Genomic DNA, 18,991 nt, shown 5'->3' with positions numbered 1-18,991 from the left:
AGATTGTTCATAAATATTTTGTGCTCTGAGTGATAAAATATTAAACTCCTCCAGCCCACATGGAAAAATATTGCTCTTCCTGGTGTTTATCTTTGTTGCTGGTTATTACAAAACTGCCAAGCCCCCTGAAATATTTATGCCTGGCTGAGGCTCCAGTGGGGGTGGAGCCAGGCAGTGGATCCTAATGCTGCTTGTCCCCTAACCCCACCAAAGATGGGGGCTGGGGAGGCTTTGCCATCGTCCTGCTGCTGCCAATAGCACCAAAGCAGAAGCCAGGAGGATGCAGCCGGTGCCGGGGCGCGTGCAAGTTTTGTGCCAGGTCCTGTCTGCCAGAGGAGGAAGTGGGACCGTGGTGTTGCCAGCATCCTTCGGCACAGCGTGTCTCCAGCCCTCTCCGGCTCACTGTCCCTGCCCTGGCCAGCAGTGGCAAGGTGCCCTAGCCCAAGCACCCCCCTCTCCCCAGTGCCCTGCTCTGTGTGTGGTAACAGTCTTGAAAGGAGATAGGCTGCTGGGGTCTGAGGTCCTGGTGTCATGGGACCCCAGGGTGGACCTTGCCATGGAAGTCCCGGGTTATCCCTCCGCCAAATCAGGAGTGCTGGGTGGGGGGAGACACACAGAGTGGGTCAGAGAGGGTCTGACTCTTGCCGCACTGCCCTAACCCACAGCCTGAAAGCACAGCAGCTGGCAGCGGGGAAACTGAGGCACGCGTCGGTGAGGTGGTTACTCAGGGTGGTATCCCAGAGACACCCCTGGCCCCTGCCCATCCCTGTGGGTCCTATGTCATTCCCTGTCCCGTTCTTGTCCCTGAGTCATGGAGGTCTCCAGGACAGCTGAGCTGCCAGCGTGATGGGGATGAGCATGGCAGGATCCTTGGCAGCCAAATGGCTCCAGAAAGGATTTGGGCAAGTGGTGGAGATGTGGGAGGCTAAATCCAGCCACTGTCTGGTCTTCGGATGGTCCAGAGCTTTCCCCCAGCTTGGTGCTTGGGCTGATGGTGAGGGCCGGGGGCTGTGTGGAGTGCAAGGGGACAGAGAGGGGGTGATGCTGGGCCCCTGGGCCGCTCCAAGGGCTTGGGGAGCAGGGGGCAGGTGGGTGGGGGGGCTGTGCTGGGCACGGGGGGAACAGCCCCAGGGGCACTAGGTTGGGGCTGTGGAGCTGGGGCTGGGACCCCTCTTTTTGGACTGGGATGGAGCTGGGGGCTGTGGGGCTGGGGGAGCAGGCACTGAGCTGTGCCCTGTCAGGTCTCCAGGGTGCTGAGCAGGTCCTGCCTCTGCCCAGCCTGGATCTGGCCATCCCCTACCTGGACCTGGCTGTGTCCTGCCTGTGCCCCGGCTCGGTCTGACCGTGCCTTGCCTGGATCTGCCCGCGTCCTGCCCGCGTCCTGCCTGGATCTGGTGGTGTCCCGCTTGGATCAGGCCGTGTCTTCCCTGGATTTGGTGGTGCCCTGCCCGGACCCGGCCGTGCCCCCCCGGCTTTGCCCGTGCCCTGCCAGCCCCGACCCGGCGCGGCGGGGGGCGGGCGGGGCGGCCCCGGGGGTGCCGCTGCCCGCCGTGCCGTGCCGTGCCGTGCCGTGGCCGTGCCGGGGCGGGGATCGGGCCGGGCCGGGCCGGGCTGGGGGCGGAGCGGCTCCGCTCGACTGGGGCTGGCGGAGTGTCAGAGGCGGCGGCGGGAGGCGGCGGCAGCCGCAGCTCCGAGGCAGCGGCTGCACCGGCACCGGCACCGGCTCCCGGCACAGCCGCCGGGCCCAGGTAAGGGCTGCGGTCCCGCCCGGCGCTGCCGCCCCCGTGCCCCGGCGTCCCCAGAGCCCCGCTGCCCCGCGGCGGAGTGGCACGGCCACCGGCGGTCCCCGCAGCCGTCGGGGCCGCGGCACGGCGGGGCTCGGCGGCCGGTGCGCGGAGCCGGTGCCGGGGCTGCGGGAAGGGGAGCCGAGCCCGGGCACCGGCAGCGGCAGCAGCTGGGCCGGGGGTGCGGGCGGGGCGGGGGGGCACCGGGGCCGGTCCCACCGGCTACCCCCGGCACGAAACGCGGGGCCGCGGGGCTCCGGGAGAACGCCTCGGGGGGGGTCCCCATCCCCCCGGCACCCCGGCAGCGCCGACCCCCGCACTGGGCACCCTGCGAGACCCCGCCGCCGCTGCCCCCGGCCCCGGGCAGGGGCTGCCCGCCGTCCGCGGGGCCGCGAGGCGGGGGTGACCGCCCGCCACGGCGGGGACAGCCCCCCCTCGCCCCTGCCGCCGCCCCCCCGCCGAGGAGAGCAGTGGCTTCGGGCGGGGGGAGCCGCTGGGGCAGCCGGACCCCGGGTCGGGACGGGACAGGACGGGATCTGGGGTGGATGAGCCGAGCCCGTGAGCTCAGCCCCCCAGGGGCTGCGGTGGGGCAGGCAGCCTCCCCCTCCCCTCACTGCTGGGGCGCACGGGCCAGGCTGTGCCAGCTCCTCTCCCCTTTGACCCCCCGGCCCCCCCACGCTCCCACCGGGCTGGGCAAGAGCAGCCCAATGGCCACAGTGGCTGGGGGCACTGGGCGAGCACCCCAGGGAAGGCGCTTTGACCCCACAGGGCACTGGGGCTCGCAGGCCATGGGGCAGAATGGAGGTGTGGGGGTCCCGGCAGAGCTCAGTGGCAGTGGGACCTCCAGAGACCCCCGGGGGAGGTGGCGATGGTGGCTCGAGCGAGCCAGGCTCGCCCTGTGCCCTCCCAGCAGCGCTGCTCTCCCACAGGCTTCATGCCACCCCTAAGGGTGCTGGTGTCAGAGGGTGCAGTTGTCCTGGGGCTGGGTGGGAAGTGCTGGGGGCTCACAGGAGCAATGGCACCTTCCCACCAGTCCTACTCGCTGATGCTTTCAGGAAGGGATGTTGCCAACAGCCAGCAGGAGCCTTCCCACCACACTGTGGCCATCGGGCTGGACTTGACTCTGCTCTGCCAGGTGTTTCACATCCCCAGATGTTCTCCAGATGTTCCTGCAGGGCTGTTCTCCCCCCGGCACCATGCCAACCCAGCAGAGCAGCTGTGGGAATGGCCGCAGCCCTGCTCACAGCATCCCCCAGGGCTCACTGCAGGGCGGGTGATGGTTTGTCCTTTCAGGAGAGCTTTGCCTGAAGGTGCCTTTTGTCTGGCGGGTCCTGCCAGCTGCCCTGGGAGAGCTGGACCTCAAGGAGCAGGGCTCCCAGTGCTGCCAGACCCTTGTGCTGGGCTCAGCCTGTCACCGATGGGCTCCATCAATAATCCATATGCCTGCGGCCTCCTTCTTGCTTGAGGAAAACCTGGGTCCCTCTAAAGCATTGAGTGCCTGAAATAAGGCAGGGACCCTTCTTCAGCCTCTTCCTCAAACTCCTTCAAATTGGGGAGCCAGGTAGGAGATGCCCTGAGGTGGCTGGGGGGTTGTCACAGGCAGGCAGCACCTGGGGACAGGCACTTTGGGGCATGGGGGAGGTCCACATACATCTCACCACCCCACGCGAGTGCGCCCTGTGCCACACTGCTGCCCGCATCCCCCTGGGCATCACTGGCTGCTTGCCAGGGGACTCCTCTGGCCACAGACATCACCTGTCCAGGAGCACCGTGGGGGCATTGGGGGTGCCCTGCTCCTGCCTGGGGAGATCAGCCTTGCTTTCAGCTGGGGGGGGGGGGGGCTGCAGGGGGGGCAGCACTCTCCAGTATCACTCTCCCACCCCATGTGCCCCTATAAGCACCCTATGAGGCTGCGGGTGAGCCCCGGGACCTGCTGCAGCACCGGCAGCTTCCCATGCTGGAGCAGCCTGAGGTTTCTGGGCTGTCAGGGGGTCTCTTTCTCCCACAGACACCAAAACACCCGCCCTGCGGGATTTCAGCAGTCGGCTTAAATGGGAAACAAATCTCTCCTGTGGTTTGGGAAAAGGCAACTGATCTCTGAGGGGACTGCATCTCCTGCCAAAAAAAGGCCTGCCTGCTGCAAAAGCCTTTGATTCCCCCGCGCCTCCGTGCTTTCTGCAGAGGGAGTCAGCAAACCTGGCTCTTACTTTTACTGAAATCTCTGAATTTAGTATATGGGGAAGGAAGGGGCGGTGGTGAGAGAACAGACTCTAAAGCACCGCGGCTGCCGGAGCCACCCCGTGCATCACTGCAGGAGGATGAAGCCAGTGTTGTGTCCCTGCTCCAGGCCCCGGTGCCATGGGCAGCACTGGGGGCAGTGGCAGGGCGGGTGGGCTCCGGGGGTGTGGGATGGGGATTAAAATACAGTGGTGGCCGGGTGCTGCAGGCACAGTGGGCTCACAGCCCGCTGCTTCTGGCAGCGCTCTTGGCTGGAGGCTGGGAGCTGTAAGTGCCCCCGATGCTGCTGCATGGGTTGGGGTCTCGGCTCAGAGCCAGTGGTGGCTTTGCCTGCCCAGCCTGGGGTCCCTGCCCCAGGGGACATCCCTGCCCCGGGTCACCTCCCTGGCTCCTTCTCCCCCCCCCTCGATGTTTTAGGGGCCGACAAACTGCTCCTGGGCAGGCTGCTCTGCCCGGTGCTGCCACAGGAGCCAGCTCTGTGCCCACCCTGCCCATGCTGGTGCATCCTGGGAGGTGCTGTGGGGGTACCAGTCCCTGTTCCCCTGCTTGTCTCCTGGGGTCTGTGCCACTTGTGGGGGTCCTGGGTCACTGTGGGAGCTGTTGCATCCCCTCAGCCTGCCCTTGTGTGGAGGGCTCCTTCCTAAGGGCATCCCGGGTGGGGGGGTGCTGGGGTAGGGGGCACTGGCAGGCTCATGCCCTTGCTCTCCTGTGCAGCACTGGCACTGCCCCTGTGGACACTCACTGTCTCTCCTTGCAGCTCACAGACCCACCCAGCAGCTTTTCTTTTTGCTTTTGCAGGTGCCAAGGGCTCTGCCAGGGTGGCACGACCCCCCTTACACTGACACCACGCTGCGCCATCCCCCCCCCCCCAATGCCTGGGGACTGCCTGCCCTCGCCTTGACGAGTGGCAGTGGGTGACTCGGGGTGGTGCAGGTCCCCCAGCTGGCGCCACCACACCCCATGGCTGTCCCCTTGGCCGCCTGGCTGTGGCTGATGCGCCTGGCTACCTGTCTGGCCGCCGGGCATGGCGTGGCTGGCAAGAAGGAGATCAGCATGGATGGGGACCTGGTGATTGGGGGCCTTTTCCCTGTCCATGAGAAAGGAGTGGGGAGTGAAGACTGCGGCAAGATCAACGAGCACCGGGGCATCCAGCGCCTGGAGGCCATGCTCTTCGCCCTGGACGAGATCAACAAGGATGGGAGCATCCTGCCAGGGGTGCGGCTGGGTGCCCACATCCTCGACACCTGCTCCAAGGACACCTACGCCCTCGAGCAGTCCCTCGACTTTGTCCGCGCCTCCCTCACCAGGGTGGATGGCTCTGAGCACATCTGCCCTGACGGTTCCTACGCTGTCCACGATGATGTGCCCACCGCCATCACTGGTGTCATCGGGGGCTCCTACAGCGACGTTTCCATCCAGGTACCCTCACTAAACAAAAGGGGCTTTGGATTAGCAGAAACAGTGGGGAGGGAGGTAAAGCCCCAGTAGCAGCTCAGTGATGCTGCTGCCAGTGCACACAGGGAAGCTCTCACATCCCTTGCAGTGATGCTGTGCTACTTTCTGCAGCGGGGTTGGAATGCTGTCCTGGCACCTGAGAGAGCCATCTCTCCGCTACCATGGGGAGGCTGCAGCCCTGATGGTGGCTGGGCTCCCATCAGGGGCTGCGGGGAGCCCCCACACCTGCCATAAGCCATGGGAGCCAAGTCAGTGGATCCATCCCACGTGGGGACGGGGGGCTTATTCCCCTCCTAGGGTCATGGCAGCAAGCACATCTCCTCAGCCCAGGACAGCCTCAATGCTCAGATCCATACTGTCCTCGGTGCCACCATGCTGCTGCATCCCTCACTGCCACCAGTGCGAGTGTGATGGTGTGAGCTGTCTCCCAGTAGCGCCAGTCCCAGTCCCTGGCCTGCCATGTCATGGCATGGGCCCAGAAAAGGGCACTGGCCCCCTCCCACCTGACATATGCTGCCAGCACCTGCAGGCACCGCTCCTGCTGCCAGTGGGTGACAGTGCAATGCCACCAGGAGTGGATGCAGCAGGTGCTGCAGGTGGTCACCTCCATCTGTCCCCACCAGCAGCCCTGGATGTCCATGGCCGTGCCATGGCTGTCCTGGCCCCCCCGGCCGGCATAGTGCTGGGGGGAGCGGCTGCTGCAGTGCCCTGGCACTCAGTGGGTGCCTGTCCCCAGGGGCTGCTGTGGGGTGGGAGCAGGGTTCAGCTCACCTCCAGCCCTGTGGGTCCTGTCCCTCATGGGATGGGTGGGCAGCCAGGGCATTGGCCTCTGAGGGCTTCAGCTATGGGGCTGCCTGCCTGGGCCAGGGGCGGGGTGCAGGAAGCCACCACTCCCGTATCCCCAGTGACCCCCGAGCCACGGACCCAGCTGTTACCCTCTGTGGGGTGCAGCTCAGACCCCAAAACTGTGGCTCTGTGGACCCAGCAGCCAGCATCAGCAGGGGGAAGAGCATCCCCTGAGGATGCAGGCAGCTGACCACGCACTTGCTAAGATTTAATGAGTCCCCAGGGCATGTCAAGCCATGTCTGCTGGTCCCCAGGGTCCCCACATACCCCCAGCCATGGGACAGAGAAAGCCAGGGCCAGGTGATGGAGGCAGCACCCCAGTCTAGCCCAGGCAGGTGCTTGTCCTTTCTCTCGCTGGAGGACCTGATGTGTCCCCACAGCCGGCGGCACCACCCTGACCTCGGGCAGCATGAGCAGCGCTGGGGCGGCACAGCGGGCTGCAGCTCCTGCCGTGCAGTGAGGCCAGGCAGCAGCATTGCTGCGCTCAGGAGGAGCCTTCTTGCCGTTAGGGGACATTGTCATCGAGATCGTTTGTCCACGTTAATTAAGCCATGTCTCTCGCCTGGGGATGCAGCAAGATCTGGGCAGCCTCACCGTCCCCGCTGGCATACCCGAGCCCCAACCCCCCGCTTGCTGCTCCAAGAGCCTGGGTTTTTAACAGCCTCATTAGCAGGGCTTTTTTCCCCTTTGAAGCTAACGAGGGCTTCTGCTGAGCGGCTGGAAGGTGCCAGTCCTGCTGGGGCTCCCAGTGTGAGATGCACAGGCGCTGGTCCCCAGGCCCAGCTCTGCAGCCCCACTGGGATGGGTGGGGGGCTCTGCCCCAGCTCCCAGCCCCCAGCGCCCTTTCCCCCTGTGCTGTGGGCCTGGCAGGTGCCCCAGCTTTCTCCTTGCCCATGGGCATCTCCCACAGGTCACCTGCAGGGGAGTTTCTGCTTTTGCCACGAATCCATTTATCCCTGAATTTCAGAGGGCAGTACATGAAATACTAAAAACCCCAAAGAAACGAGCATGTCTGAGGGCTCAGACAACCTGGTGAACGTGCCATCCATCCATCCACCCATCCGTCTGCCAACCAGGACCCTCCAGGTGGGGGGGATTGCTTATCTGCCCCATGGTCATGCTTGAGAGCACCATGCAACACTGGGTGTTGGGCAGGGGTCCTCTGGTGGGAACGTCCCTCGCTGTGCCACGTTTCCAGGTGCTCACCACTCCTCTTCCATGCAGGTGGCCAACCTGCTGCGGCTCTTCCAGATCCCACAGATCAGCTATGCCTCCACCAGTGCCAAGCTTAGCGACAAGTCCCGCTATGACTACTTCGCTCGCACCGTCCCACCAGACTTCTACCAAGCCAAAGCCATGGCAGAGATCCTCCGCTTTTTCAACTGGACCTATGTCTCCACCGTGGCCTCGGAGGGTGACTACGGGGAGACAGGGATCGAGGCCTTTGAGCAAGAAGCCCGCATGCGTAACATCTGCATCGCGACCTCGGAGAAGGTGGGGCGCTCCATGAACAAGAAGACCTATGATGGGGTGGTCCGGGCTCTGCTGCAGAAGCCCAATGCCAGAGTGGTTGTGCTGTTCACTCGAAGCGAGGATGCCCGGGAGCTACTTGCAGCTGCCCAGAGAGCCAATGTGTCCTTCACGTGGGTGGCCAGTGATGGCTGGGGAGCCCTGGAGAGCGTGGTGGCTGGGAGCGAAGCAGTGGCAGAGGGAGCCATCACCATCGAGCTGGCAGCCTACCCCATTAAGGAGTTTGCTGCCTACTTCCGTAACCTCAACCCCTACAATAACAGCCGAAATCCCTGGTTTCGGGAATTTTGGGAGCAGAAGTTCAAGTGCAGCTTCCATACGCAGGACTGTAGCTGGTACTCCCTCAAGACAGGCAAGTTTGAGCCGGAGTCCAAGATCACGTTTGTGGTCAATGCCGTCTATGCCATGGCTCACTCTCTCCACAACATGCACCAGGCACTGTGCCCCAATGCCACCAAGCTCTGCGACGCCATGAAGCCTGTCAATGGCAAGAGGTTCTACAAGGACTTTATGCTCAATGTTAATTTTGATGGTGAGTCCAGAGATGGAGATGGGGTTTGGCTGCCTAACTGGAAAAGGATGGGTGGAGGGGCAGAAAACAGGCAGGACATCCAAATTTGACCCAACACCTTCCAGTTCCTCTGGTCTGCCTGCACCTGGGGACCCCTGTGCTTTAGGCTGCGGTTGTCCCAAGATGCTAACAGCCCACCATCACCCTTGGGAGGCAACCCAGGCCTTCTGTCCCCAGTGTGGAGAAGCTGGTGACCACCTCCATTCTGCTACAGCTGGGTGGGACCAGCCCCCAAGGACCTTCCAAGAACATGGGTCCTTGGAGACCTCACTTGCGAGCATCATGATTTATTCACATTTCAGGGATTAAACTGGAGGGATGCCCTTAATTAGGGGACCTGTGTAGTTTGGGGTGAATTAGAAGCGTGTCCTCTGAGACTTGGGTGGAGCCTGGCTCCACAGGTGTTACTGGGAGCCATGGAGGCTGCAAAACCCCCAGATTTGCCCCTGCAGAGCTGGCTGGGGCTGCCGAGCTCTTAGGCGCGTGGGGAGGTAGTTCTCCACCTTTGCTTTCCTACTCTTAATGTGTGTGTAGGCAGCTAGTGTGAGAGTGAAGGCAAGGAACAGGTTGGACATTTCCCTGTTGGCCATGGTGGGATGTGACCTTTTGAAGGAGCTCCGCCTCCACACCCAGAGCAAGCGTGCTTCTGCCCCATGGCAGTGACCATCTCCCCTTCTCCCTCCAGCTCCATTCAGGCCAGCAGACACCAAGAGCGTTGTTCGATTTGACCGCTATGGCGATGGCATCGGGCGCTACAACATCTTCAATTATCACCACATGGACGGGCGGTATCGGTATCAGAAGGTGGGCTACTGGGCTGAGGGGCTCATCCTCAACACCAGCCTCATTCCATGGGCTGAGACCTCCATCCCTGTGTCCCAGTGCAGCGACCCCTGCAAGAAGAATGAGATAAAGAGCATGCAGCCCGGAGACATATGCTGTTGGATCTGCATTCCCTGCCAGCCCTACGAGTACTTACTGGATGAGTTCACCTGCATGGACTGTGGTCTTGGTTACTGGCCCAACGAGACTCTGAATGGCTGCTATGAGCTGCCCCAGGAATACATCCGCTGGAAAGACGTCTGGGCCATTGGTCCTGTCACTATATCTTGCCTGGGTTTTATCTCCACCCTCTTCGTTTTCGGAGTCTTCATGAAGAATAATGACACTCCTATTGTGAAGGCCTCTGGCCGGGAGCTCTGCTACATTCTCCTGACTGGAGTCCTCATGTGCTACAGCATGACCTTCATCTTCATCGCAAAGCCCTCCACGGAGGTGTGCACGCTTCGGCGCCTGGGGCTGGGCACGTCCTTCGCCGTCTGCTATTCGGCCCTCTTGACTAAGACAAATCGCATCGCCAGGATCTTCAGCGGGGTGAAAGAGGGGGTCCAGCGCCCCCGGTTTATAAGCCCCACATCACAGGTGGTCATCTGCATGGCCCTCATCTCTTGCCAGCTGATCATTGTCATCATCTGGCTGCTAGTGGAGACCCCCGGCACAGGCAAGGAGACTGAGCCTGACAAGAGGTACATCGTCACCCTCAAATGCAACAACCGTGACTCCAACATGCTCATTTCACTCACCTACAATGTCCTCTTGATTGTCCTCTGCACGGTCTATGCCTTCAAGACAAGGAAATGCCCCGAAAACTTCAACGAGGCCAAGTTCATCGGGTTCACCATGTACACAACCTGCATCATCTGGCTGGCCTTCCTGCCCATCTTCTATGTGACCTCCAGTGACTACCGTGTAAGAGCCTGAATTTTGGAAGGGGGGGCTGGTCCTGGAAATTTGGGCCCTGCAGGGTTTGGGGCTAGGAAATGCATGGGCCTGGGAAAGGGTCATGGCCAATGGACCTGGTGATGGTCACCTCCACATTGGGGCATTTGGGACAAGGTGCAGGGTGGCTGAAGGGCTGTGGCTGAGGGGGAAATGAGTCCTGGTGAGAAGACCCTCCCCCTTTGACAGATTGTTTGCTAGGGTGAGGACGGGAAACAGCCCTGACACCTTCAGAGACCCCCTGACCCAACCACAGAGGAGTGATTGTCATCCTTCAGCCTCGGAACGTGAAGGCATGAGACAGCCCTTGACCCTTCCAACCTTGACCCGCCACAACCAGGCCATGAATGCCAACCCCCAGGGCCAGCATGGTCCCTGGGGAGCCAAGCAGTGCCAGGGACTGGGGAGCATGGGGTGCACCCTGCAATACCTCAACCCCCCTGAACCTGGCAAGGGTGCCCAGACACATTCTTGCTGGGCCTAGAGGACTTGGTGGGGGCACGAGTTCTTGGGGGCTTCCAGAGAGGACCAGCATCCTCTGGGAATGGGCACAGGGGTGGGGGGCTCTGGACTGGGCACTGCCCCAAAGCAGCAAGTTGGCAAGGCTGGGGGTGTTGCTTGGGGTGTACCCACGTTGCCCACGCTCCACCCTTGGGTCTCCAGTGGGTCCACCCTGACAGAGGGAGCTAGGGTGGGTGGGATGTGCTTGTGGGGTGCAGGCAGCAATCTCTGCCTAGTGGGGCTGGCTGGTGCCACAGTGAAGGCAGAGGGCTGGTGGCAGGAGTGCCTGATGCCCACCCCTGTCTCCAGGTCCAGACCACCACAATGTGCATCTCGGTGAGCCTCAGCGGCACTGTGGTCCTTGGCTGCCTCTTCACCCCCAAGCTCCACATCATACTCTTCCAGCCGCAGAAGAACGTGGCCAGCCACCGCGTGGGCACCGCACGGTTCAGCATGGCAGCTGCTGGCTCCAGCCAGTCCCACGGTGAGGCTGGGGGCAGCACCCCCTTCCTGGTGTGTGGGGGGCTGGGTGGGAGCAACCCAGTACAGCCCCCTGAAGGAAAGGGGGGTACAGGGTAGGGCATAGCTGGAAATGGGGGAGATCAAGGATGCTGTGTCCCCTATGGCTCATCTCGGTCCCAATCCTTCATGTCCCATGGCCACAAGCCCCAAGGCTGCAGCATGGCCTGCCAGGGGGGTGCTGCTCCCAGGGGCCTGTCATTGCCCCCAGGGGACGCAGCCAACCCCAGTGCTCTCCACCCCAGCCCCAGGGGGACATGGCTGCTCTGGGCACTCTCCACCCTAACCCTGGGGGATTCAGCTGCTCCAGGTGCCTGTCATGGCCCTGGGGGAACACGGCCACCCCTGCCCTGGGGGATGTGGTCACCCTGGGCACCTGCAATCACTCTGTGGGGCATGTGGCCACCCTGGACACGCTCCACCCCAGCCCTGGGGGATGCAGCTCCCTGAGCACTCATTGCCCATCACAGTGGGATGCTCTGGGTGGGGGATGCTGCTGCTGGACCAGAACCTACTCCTGACTGCTGCCTTCCCGGCCAGGCTCAGCCTCACAGTATGTGCCCACGGTGTGCAACGGCCGCGAGGTGGTGGACTCCACGACATCATCCTTGTGAAGGATGGAGGGGTGGGTCAGGCCAAGGTGCTGCCGCTCCAGCCCATGGCCACACTGCATCCCAGCTCCCTCCCTGGGGATTGCAGTGCCCATGGCATGGACTGCTCGGGTGCCAGAGGCAGCCAAGAGGCTCATACTCTGCCCCAGCGCAAGCTACGCATCCCATACGTTGGGTCATGGTACGTGTCACTGCCATCCTTCCCTTGCACTGAGTCATGGTCCATGTCCCTCTAAGTGCACCCCACACATCCCCTGCACTAAACCATGCTGAACGTCCCCGCCGCCGTCACTGGCACTGAGCTGCAGTGCACATCCCACGTCCCCCATTCCCTGCACTGTACAGTGCAAGACCCCCACTTTGTCCCTGGTGCACAACCCACTGTCCTCTCGCCAAGTCAATCTGCAACTCACGCTTTGCTTGCAGCGAGCTGTGCTGCACCTCCTGCTCCCACCGTGCTGGCACAGGCTGCCCTCACCCCAGTGCCCACCCCACTTTCCTGGTGCAGGGCCTTTCCCATTGCCCCCCAGCCCTGCACGACCCCCCCCCCCCCACCCATGCCCTGTGGCACCCTCTCCCCTGGCGTTTTGCAGTTTCATCTCTTCCTTGTTTTCAGCCCCAGGAAAGCTGCTGAGCACTGCCGGGCTGGACCCAAGCCCCTCCGTCCCTCCCCTGGCTGAGCTCAGCACTCCTTGCCCCTTTGTGGGAGACAGGGCAGGGGCAAATGCTCACTGCCCTCCTGGCCCTGCAGAGCCCGGGGGTGCAGCAGGGGCAGGGGGCGAGTAACAGGATCCAGGTATTTGAGCCCAACCAAGTTTTTAAGAGTAGATTTTTTTCTGTGAGCAAGTGTGATTATTTTTTTTTGTAATTTATGTAAATAAAGTGGTTTTTTTTTAAAAAAAAAAATTTAAAAAATTGACTCTTCCAGAGCTCAGGTCTAGCCAAACCTGAGGGAAGGGGACAGACCCTCGCAGAGGGCAGAGGCCAGCAGGGTCAGGGGGCCATGCAACATCCCCTGCCCACGTCCTACTGGCCCCAGGAGGGTGGCTGCATGGAGGACGAGGGGCACAGCTTCAGGGACAGTTTAATGACCTGCCTCCGAGGCCAGGGGGCCATGAGCTGGTGGGGCCTGCGGGGCTGCAGCCCCCTGCTTCAGGGGGATGATGCAGATGCTGTTTTTGGCTTCTTTGATTCTCCACCACCGGCCGAGCCTGTAGATGAGAGAGATGGGGGTCACCCTCTGCCAAGCACTGGAAGAAGGGGGCTGTGCCCCTGGCCAGCACCAGGGAGGGGGTACAGTACCGATGCTCCTGCCCGAGGCCGGCCACCAGGAAGTCACCAGCTGCCGAGAACTTCAGGCTGTTGACAAAACCCACCTGGAGGGAACGGGGCAGGGTGAGGGGCTCCCGTAGCCACTTCCTGCGACCCAGAGAGGGGAATCCCTGCCAAGACACCCCTCACCAGCCCAGCTCCAGCATCCCCAACTTCCCTATCCATACCAAGGGGATGTCCAAGAGGGGCTCCAGCTTCCGAAATCCCTCACCACACTTCCAGAGCTTCACACTGTCGCTGTGGGAGCCTGGGGCAGAGAGAGGAGACTGCCATGCACCCCAAACCAGGAAATGGAGCCGGATACAGCCCCCTGCACTCCCAAACCCCCTGCTCCGAAGTGGCTGCCACACACCTGTAGCCAGGAGGTCACTGTTGCGCAGGGCAGCCACCGCTGAGATCCAGTAAGGCTGCTGCAAGCCCTGGGCGTCCTGCATGCCGTGTGCCTGCTGGGCCAGTGCCAGTGGCTTCTTCTTCGTCATGCCCCAGAGGGCTACAGAGCTGCCAGGGAGGGAAGGGGTGAGGGGGCTGAGGGGACACCACCTGCCACCCTGGGCATCACCCTGAGCCTGTGCTCACCCGTCATCGGCGCCGGACACCATGTGCTCCTCATTGATGAGCTGGATACAGTCAATGGAGCCCCTGTGAAGAGAAGGAGGAACTGCCTTCAGTTACGAGTGTGCTTCGGGGTTCTACTTAGGAGACAAAAGGTCACTGGAGCATCAATAATCCCCAGGGTGCTGGCAGGCTCCCTGGTGAGGCTTGGCACATGCACGCCACTGCCCCAGCTGGATGCACCTGCCTGCAGCCCCCTCTCCCACCCTGGACCTACTGGTGCCCATAAAACACGAGCTGCGACTCCTCGGGGATCTTCCAGAGCCGCACAGTGCCGTCCCGTCCCCCCGCCGTCACACAGCACTCCCGGCTCAGGCTGTCCAGCCCTGTGATGACATCCTGGTGCCCGAAGCTGCAGGAGGAGATGGCAAAGAGCTGCTGCAAGCATGGCCTTCTGCTGCCTTGCCTCCCCCGGAGCCACCAGCGCATCCCATGGTGGCAGGGTCAGTGGGATCCCCCCCAGGTCTTACAGTGTCTCCACGTATGCATTCTCTGCCACATCCCAGACCTTGACGCAGCGGTCGTGGGAGGCGCTGTAAAGCTGGTGGGTGCCCTTCCGGAAGGACAAACCCTGCAGAGAAATGGACAGACATGGGCACCACAATGAGGGTCACTGAGGAGGACGCAGCTGCCTGGCCTTGCAGGCGTCGCAACTAATGCCTCTGACTCACCGAGATGGCATCATGGTGCCCAGTGTAGATGTGCAGGCGCTTGCAGGTGGCTGCATCCCAGATCATGATGAGCTTGTTCCGGTCTCCCGTGGCCTGGCAGACAGCAGAGGATGCCCAAAGCCTGCCCCTCAGGAGACTCACAGCCCACCCCAGCCCCCACTCCCACCCCGTGTGCTCTGGGGTATCCTAGGGACCCATTCTTGATTCCAATGGGCGTAGGGGCTGCCTTAATCCAGCAAGATATATCTGGGCATGAGACGCTGCCCCGCAGGACCCTGGGAGGAGAGGCACTCCTCACAACCACCTCTCTGTCTCATGCAGCAGCGCCAGTCCCCTCCCCATACCAGGTACTTGCCATCCGACGAGATGGCCATGCAGAGGACGTGGGATGCATGCCCCATGTGCTGCTCCTCGGTGCCCTTCTTCCCCCCGGGCACCACACACAGCCTTTTCCCACTCTCGACCTCCCCTGCAGGAAAGGCATGACCGTTACCCACTGGGAGCCTCCCATCACTCCAGAAAGTGCCAACAAGCCTCCCACAGATCCCAAAACAATGCATGGGCGCATCCCTGGAGAGGCCAAGGGCCAAGCCAGTTCCGTGGGCATCTCCAATTCTGCTGCTGCAGAGTCCCCAGAGGGTTCAGGCTCAGGGAACAGCCAGTCACAGCCCCAAGGGAACACTTGCATTTGATGAGGGAGCCATCCTTGGAAGCAGAAAAGATGAACCTGTCATCTGGAGAGATGACCAGGCAGGTGACGGGCAGCTGGTGCCCCCGCAGCACACGGATGCTGGCTGGATCTGGAGGCTGCACCTGCAGGGAGAGCAGGATGTGAGCTGGGCTGCCCTGGCCCCTTCCCCAGGCACAGGCATACCCAAGCACAGTGCCCTCCCTTCTCCAGGTGTCAGCAACCGGCACCCAGGGCAGGAGAAGACCCGCAGCTGGCACTGCAACTTTGCCTGTGTTGAAGCATCTGCCGGCACTGGTGCCTAGAGCCCAGCAACCCCCCGGCACCGGGCACTTACGTCCTTGGCGAGCAGGCGCTGCAGCCGGCCCCTCTGCTCAAGCTGGGGGAGAAATGGGAGGCTCAGTGGAGGCGGCCCCAGCCCCGCGGTGGGGGGGCAGAGCCCGCCGACACCGGGACCGAGGGGCCGTGCCCGTCCCCCCACTCACCACGTCCTCCTTCAGCCGGTCGCCGATGAGATCTGCCGGCTGCGCCGCCTCCTCCTCCTCCTCCTCCTCTGCCGCCCGCTCCTCCTCTGCGGCAGACACGGAGCGTGAAGGACAGGCTCAGCGCCCGGGGCTGCTCCGCCGGGGGCCGGGTGGGACTCACCGTACTGACGGAGCTGCTCCAGGTACAGCTTGGCCAGACGCAGCTTCTTCTCCTGCGGCGTCTCCTCCACCTCCTCCTCCGCCACCTCCCTGCGCCGCCGCGGCACCGACGGACTGTGGGGACACGCGTGAGCGCCGCCACCGGCACCGGGACCGGCACCCCCTTGGCGCACCGCTTACCTCTCTGGCTCAGAGTCGCTGGACACCTCCTCGTCGCCGGGCCGCCGGGCCGGTACCCGCGGCTTCCTCTCGGCGGCCGGCGCCTGCGGGATAAACCGGGGTGATCGACGGGGCGGGACCGGGTACGGGACCGAGACGGGGACCGGGACCGGAGACGGGGACGGGACCGGAGACGGGGACACCTCCGCGAAGACGCCCGACCGGGGCAGCCCGCCCCTCCCTCCACGCCCGGCCCGGCTCTCACCACCGTCCGCAGCCGCCGCCGCCCCGCCGCCCCACGCGGAGCCTTGCCCCTCCGGCCGCCCGCCGCCGCCGCCGCCATGCTGCCACCCCACGTGCTGCCCGCCCTTCCTGCAGCCGGCGGCCGGGCCACGCCCCCCCGCCCCTATTGGCTACAGGCAGACGAGTCCCGCCTCCCGCTGCCGCCCTGACGACCGTTCCCCGGAACCGTGCTCCTGTCTCGCCCCGCTTCCTAGTGGCGGCCCGCGCTGTCACTCCGGCGGCGGCGTCAGTCACTGTGCGCCGGCGCCGGCCCGCGCGGGCACCGCCCCCGCCGCGTCAGTGGGGCGCCTGCGACCCCCGCCCGTCATTCCAGCCAGTGCCCGCGCTGGGACCCTGCGGGGGTGTGGGGCGGGGGCTCCCCGGCCACCCCTTGCCGGGGATCCGCACCCCCGACCCCCCTGCGTCCCCCCTGGAGACACCGCCCAGCTGGCGGAGCCACCGGGCCCGCGGCGCGGCCGGGTGCAGGAGCGGGGCAGGGGAAGGCCCCCCCAACCAGCTCCACCCAGCCCCGCGGGGACCCTCGGCCAGCGCCAGCCGCCTGTGGGGCATGACCCCGGGTCCAGGCCCACGGCCCCTGGGGGTCCCAGGAACCCGTCCTGGGCCCTGCAGGGGACAGGGGCTGAATGGCAGGGTGGGCGCGGGCCGCAGCTGCCAGTGCGGCCACAGGCAGACGCACCTGCCTGGGGACACTCTGAAGAGCTAATTCCTGCTCTTGTGGCAGAAAGTCACTTTGTGCCATCAGTCCCTTTTCTGGGGACCTGGGGAGACCCAGAGGGACAGCATGAGTGCCCTTCAGCTGGCCACTGTGCCACCGCAGAGGGTGCCATCACCTGCGCCTGGGGCCTAGGCCAGGCCAAGCAGAGCAGCGATGTGTGTTCCTTAGCTGCCTCCCGAGATGAGTCCCAGAAGGCCAACCGCCTCCAGGCTGTGCATGGCGGCGGTGGATCCTCTTGCACCCCTCCCGGGAAACCTGTGTGCTCGATCGCCTCTCTGCAGTGCCCATACACCCACACACGCGGCACAGGGAATCACCAGGAAGAATGAAAGATCTGTGTGCGGTCGCAGGGCCATGATCTCATTGCGGTTACGGAGACATGGCGGGATAGCCTCCACGGCTGGGATGCTGTCGTGGGTGGCTGTGTACTTTTTAGAAAAGAGGCCAGCAGGGAGAGGTGGTGGAGTTGCTCTTTGTGTGAGGGAGCAACGGGAAGGTCTCGAGCTCTCCCTTGGGGTGGGTGCAGGACGAGTCAAGAGGTTACGGGTAAAGATGAAGGGGCCCGCCAACACGCGGGATGCCGTTGTAGGTGTTTGCTACGGGCCACCTGATGAGGGAGGGGAAGCCAGTGAGGCCTTCTACAGACAATGGCAGGCAGCCTCACGATGCCAGGCCCTGGTTCTCACGGGGGACTTCAGCCTCCCTGATACCTGCTGGAAAGACAACCCAGCTAGGCTGACACAGTCCAGGAGGTTCCTGCAGAGCACCGACGGCAACTTTTTGACGCAGGTGGTGGAGGAGCCAACGAGGCAAGGTGTGCTCTTAGAGCCTGTCTTTGCAAGCAGAGGGCTGGTTGGGGATGTGAAAGTTGAAGGCAGCCTTGGCCGCAATGACCATGAGATGGCGGAGTTCAGGGTCCTGTGCTGAGGAAGCGAGCCGACAAGTAGGATTGCCGCCCTGGCCTTCAGGAGAGCTAACGCTGGCTTCTTCAAGGACCTCCTTGGAGGAATGCCATGGGTGAGGGCTCCAGAAGGTACTCGCCAGTTCAAGAGAGACAAGGAAGTACTGGAGAGGGGCCAGCAGAGGGCTACAAAGATGGTGAGGGGACTGGAGCATCTCCCTTAGGAGGACAGGCTGAGGGGGCTGGGCCTGTTCAGCCTGCAGGAGAGAAGACTCAGGGGGGATCTGTCACATCCCAGCTATGAGGAGGGAGAGAGCGACTCAGACTCGCAAATGCCCTTGGTGTGGGTTGCGCTGAGGTAACACCCAAGGTCCGTACCTAAACATCAACTTTAATGGAACAAACACCCAGTAAACATTGACCCTTTCACAATTATATCCAACCAAGCTATGTGGCTTTAGGAGAAGCTGGGGTAGGCCTTGTATTACTTTAGGAGAAAAAGCTGAGGCGGCAGGGGCGCGCCATCGGGCAAGACAGCTAGAGAGAGAGGGAGATCACCACTCCTGGATCCAGCGCCGGAGCTGCCAGCAGGGCTGTTGGACAAAGAGTCCCAGAGGCTTCTACGTGTGCCTAGTTGGGAGCCCCAGTCCCTGGGCTCCTGGAGCCTTCTCTCGCCCCAGCTGCAGGAGTGGCTGAGGCCAGGCGGCCAGGGGAAGGGCCACCAGCCCCCGTGCCTGTCACTGCCTCCGGCACCTTCCCTCAGGGCGCTGCCTGGGCTCTGGGCACCGCACCTGGGCCTCGGCCCGACGGGATCTTATCAACGGGACAAGGGGCAACGGGCACAAACGGCCACACAGGGAGCTCCTTCCCTTCCGAGCAGGAGGAGATGGGCTTTGCTGTGGGGGTGTCACGGCCTGGGGTGGGCTGCCCCGGAGCTGGGCAGTCTCTGGAGGCTCTCAAACCCCGCCTGGCCGTGACCCTGAGCGGCCGGCTCCTGGGGGAGCTGCTTTCGCAGGGCCTTGGGCTGGATGGCCTCCAGAGGTCCCTGCCAGCCCTGGCCAGTCTGATTCTGCCGCTCTGTGCGGAGGCGCGGGGCCGACCCGCGGTGCTGAGGGGCGGTGGGGCCGCAGGG

At 63.4% G+C, this 18,991-nt stretch overlaps 2 protein-coding genes across 2 annotated transcripts; one reads left to right on the top strand and one right to left on the bottom strand.

Moving 5' to 3' along the window:
• The first annotated feature begins 4,961 nt into the window (after nucleotides 1-4,961).
• Nucleotides 4,962-12,370, top strand: GRM2 (glutamate metabotropic receptor 2). The gene is made up of 5 exons (XM_055708708.1): nucleotides 4,962-5,441; nucleotides 7,548-8,385; nucleotides 9,110-10,173; nucleotides 11,014-11,188; nucleotides 11,764-12,370. Exons 1-5 carry the CDS (start codon nucleotides 4,983-4,985, stop codon nucleotides 11,835-11,837), a joined length of 2,610 nt encoding a protein of 869 aa, XP_055564683.1. The 5' UTR covers nucleotides 4,962-4,982; the 3' UTR covers nucleotides 11,838-12,370.
• Nucleotides 12,371-12,645: 275 nt separating this feature from the next.
• RRP9 (ribosomal RNA processing 9, U3 small nucleolar RNA binding protein) lies at nucleotides 12,646-16,323 on the bottom strand. The gene is made up of 15 exons (XM_055709957.1): nucleotides 16,206-16,323; nucleotides 15,962-16,044; nucleotides 15,783-15,895; nucleotides 15,623-15,708; nucleotides 15,475-15,516; nucleotides 15,136-15,262; nucleotides 14,794-14,918; nucleotides 14,450-14,542; nucleotides 14,249-14,349; nucleotides 13,996-14,130; nucleotides 13,743-13,805; nucleotides 13,519-13,664; nucleotides 13,334-13,413; nucleotides 13,137-13,210; nucleotides 12,646-13,045 (listed from the first exon to the last, which is right to left on the bottom strand). Exons 1-15 carry the CDS (start codon nucleotides 16,281-16,283, stop codon nucleotides 12,919-12,921), a joined length of 1,473 nt encoding a protein of 490 aa, XP_055565932.1. The 5' UTR covers nucleotides 16,284-16,323; the 3' UTR covers nucleotides 12,646-12,918.
• Nucleotides 16,324-18,991: the final 2,668 nt, after the last annotated feature.

This window comes from Falco cherrug, chromosome 4, assembly GCF_023634085.1.
Source record: "Falco cherrug isolate bFalChe1 chromosome 4, bFalChe1.pri, whole genome shotgun sequence".
NCBI lineage: Eukaryota > Metazoa > Chordata > Aves > Falconiformes > Falconidae > Falco > Falco cherrug.
Note: the sequence above shows the minus strand (reverse complement) of the source record. Positions and strands in the feature narration are given on the sequence as shown.

Excerpts from the sequence above, each read along its gene's own strand:
- RRP9 (XM_055709957.1), bottom strand. The coding sequence starts at position 16,283 with ATGGCGGCGGCGGCGGCGGGCGGCCGGAGGGGCAAGGCTCCGCGTGGG. Across the intron at positions 15,517-15,622 it reads ACCGGCTGAAGGAGGACGTG|CTTGAGCAGAGGGGCCGGCT; the intron begins GTGAGTGGGGGG and ends TTTCTCCCCCAG. Across the intron at positions 13,211-13,333 it reads CCCTCTTGGACATCCCCTTG|GTGGGTTTTGTCAACAGCCT; the intron begins GTATGGATAGGG and ends CGTTCCCTCCAG.
- GRM2 (XM_055708708.1), top strand. The coding sequence starts at position 4,983 with ATGGCTGTCCCCTTGGCCGCCTGGCTGTGGCTGATGCGCCTGGCTACC. Across the intron at positions 8,386-9,109 it reads GCTCAATGTTAATTTTGATG|CTCCATTCAGGCCAGCAGAC; the intron begins GTGAGTCCAGAG and ends TTCTCCCTCCAG. Across the intron at positions 10,174-11,013 it reads TGACCTCCAGTGACTACCGT|GTCCAGACCACCACAATGTG; the intron begins GTAAGAGCCTGA and ends CCCTGTCTCCAG.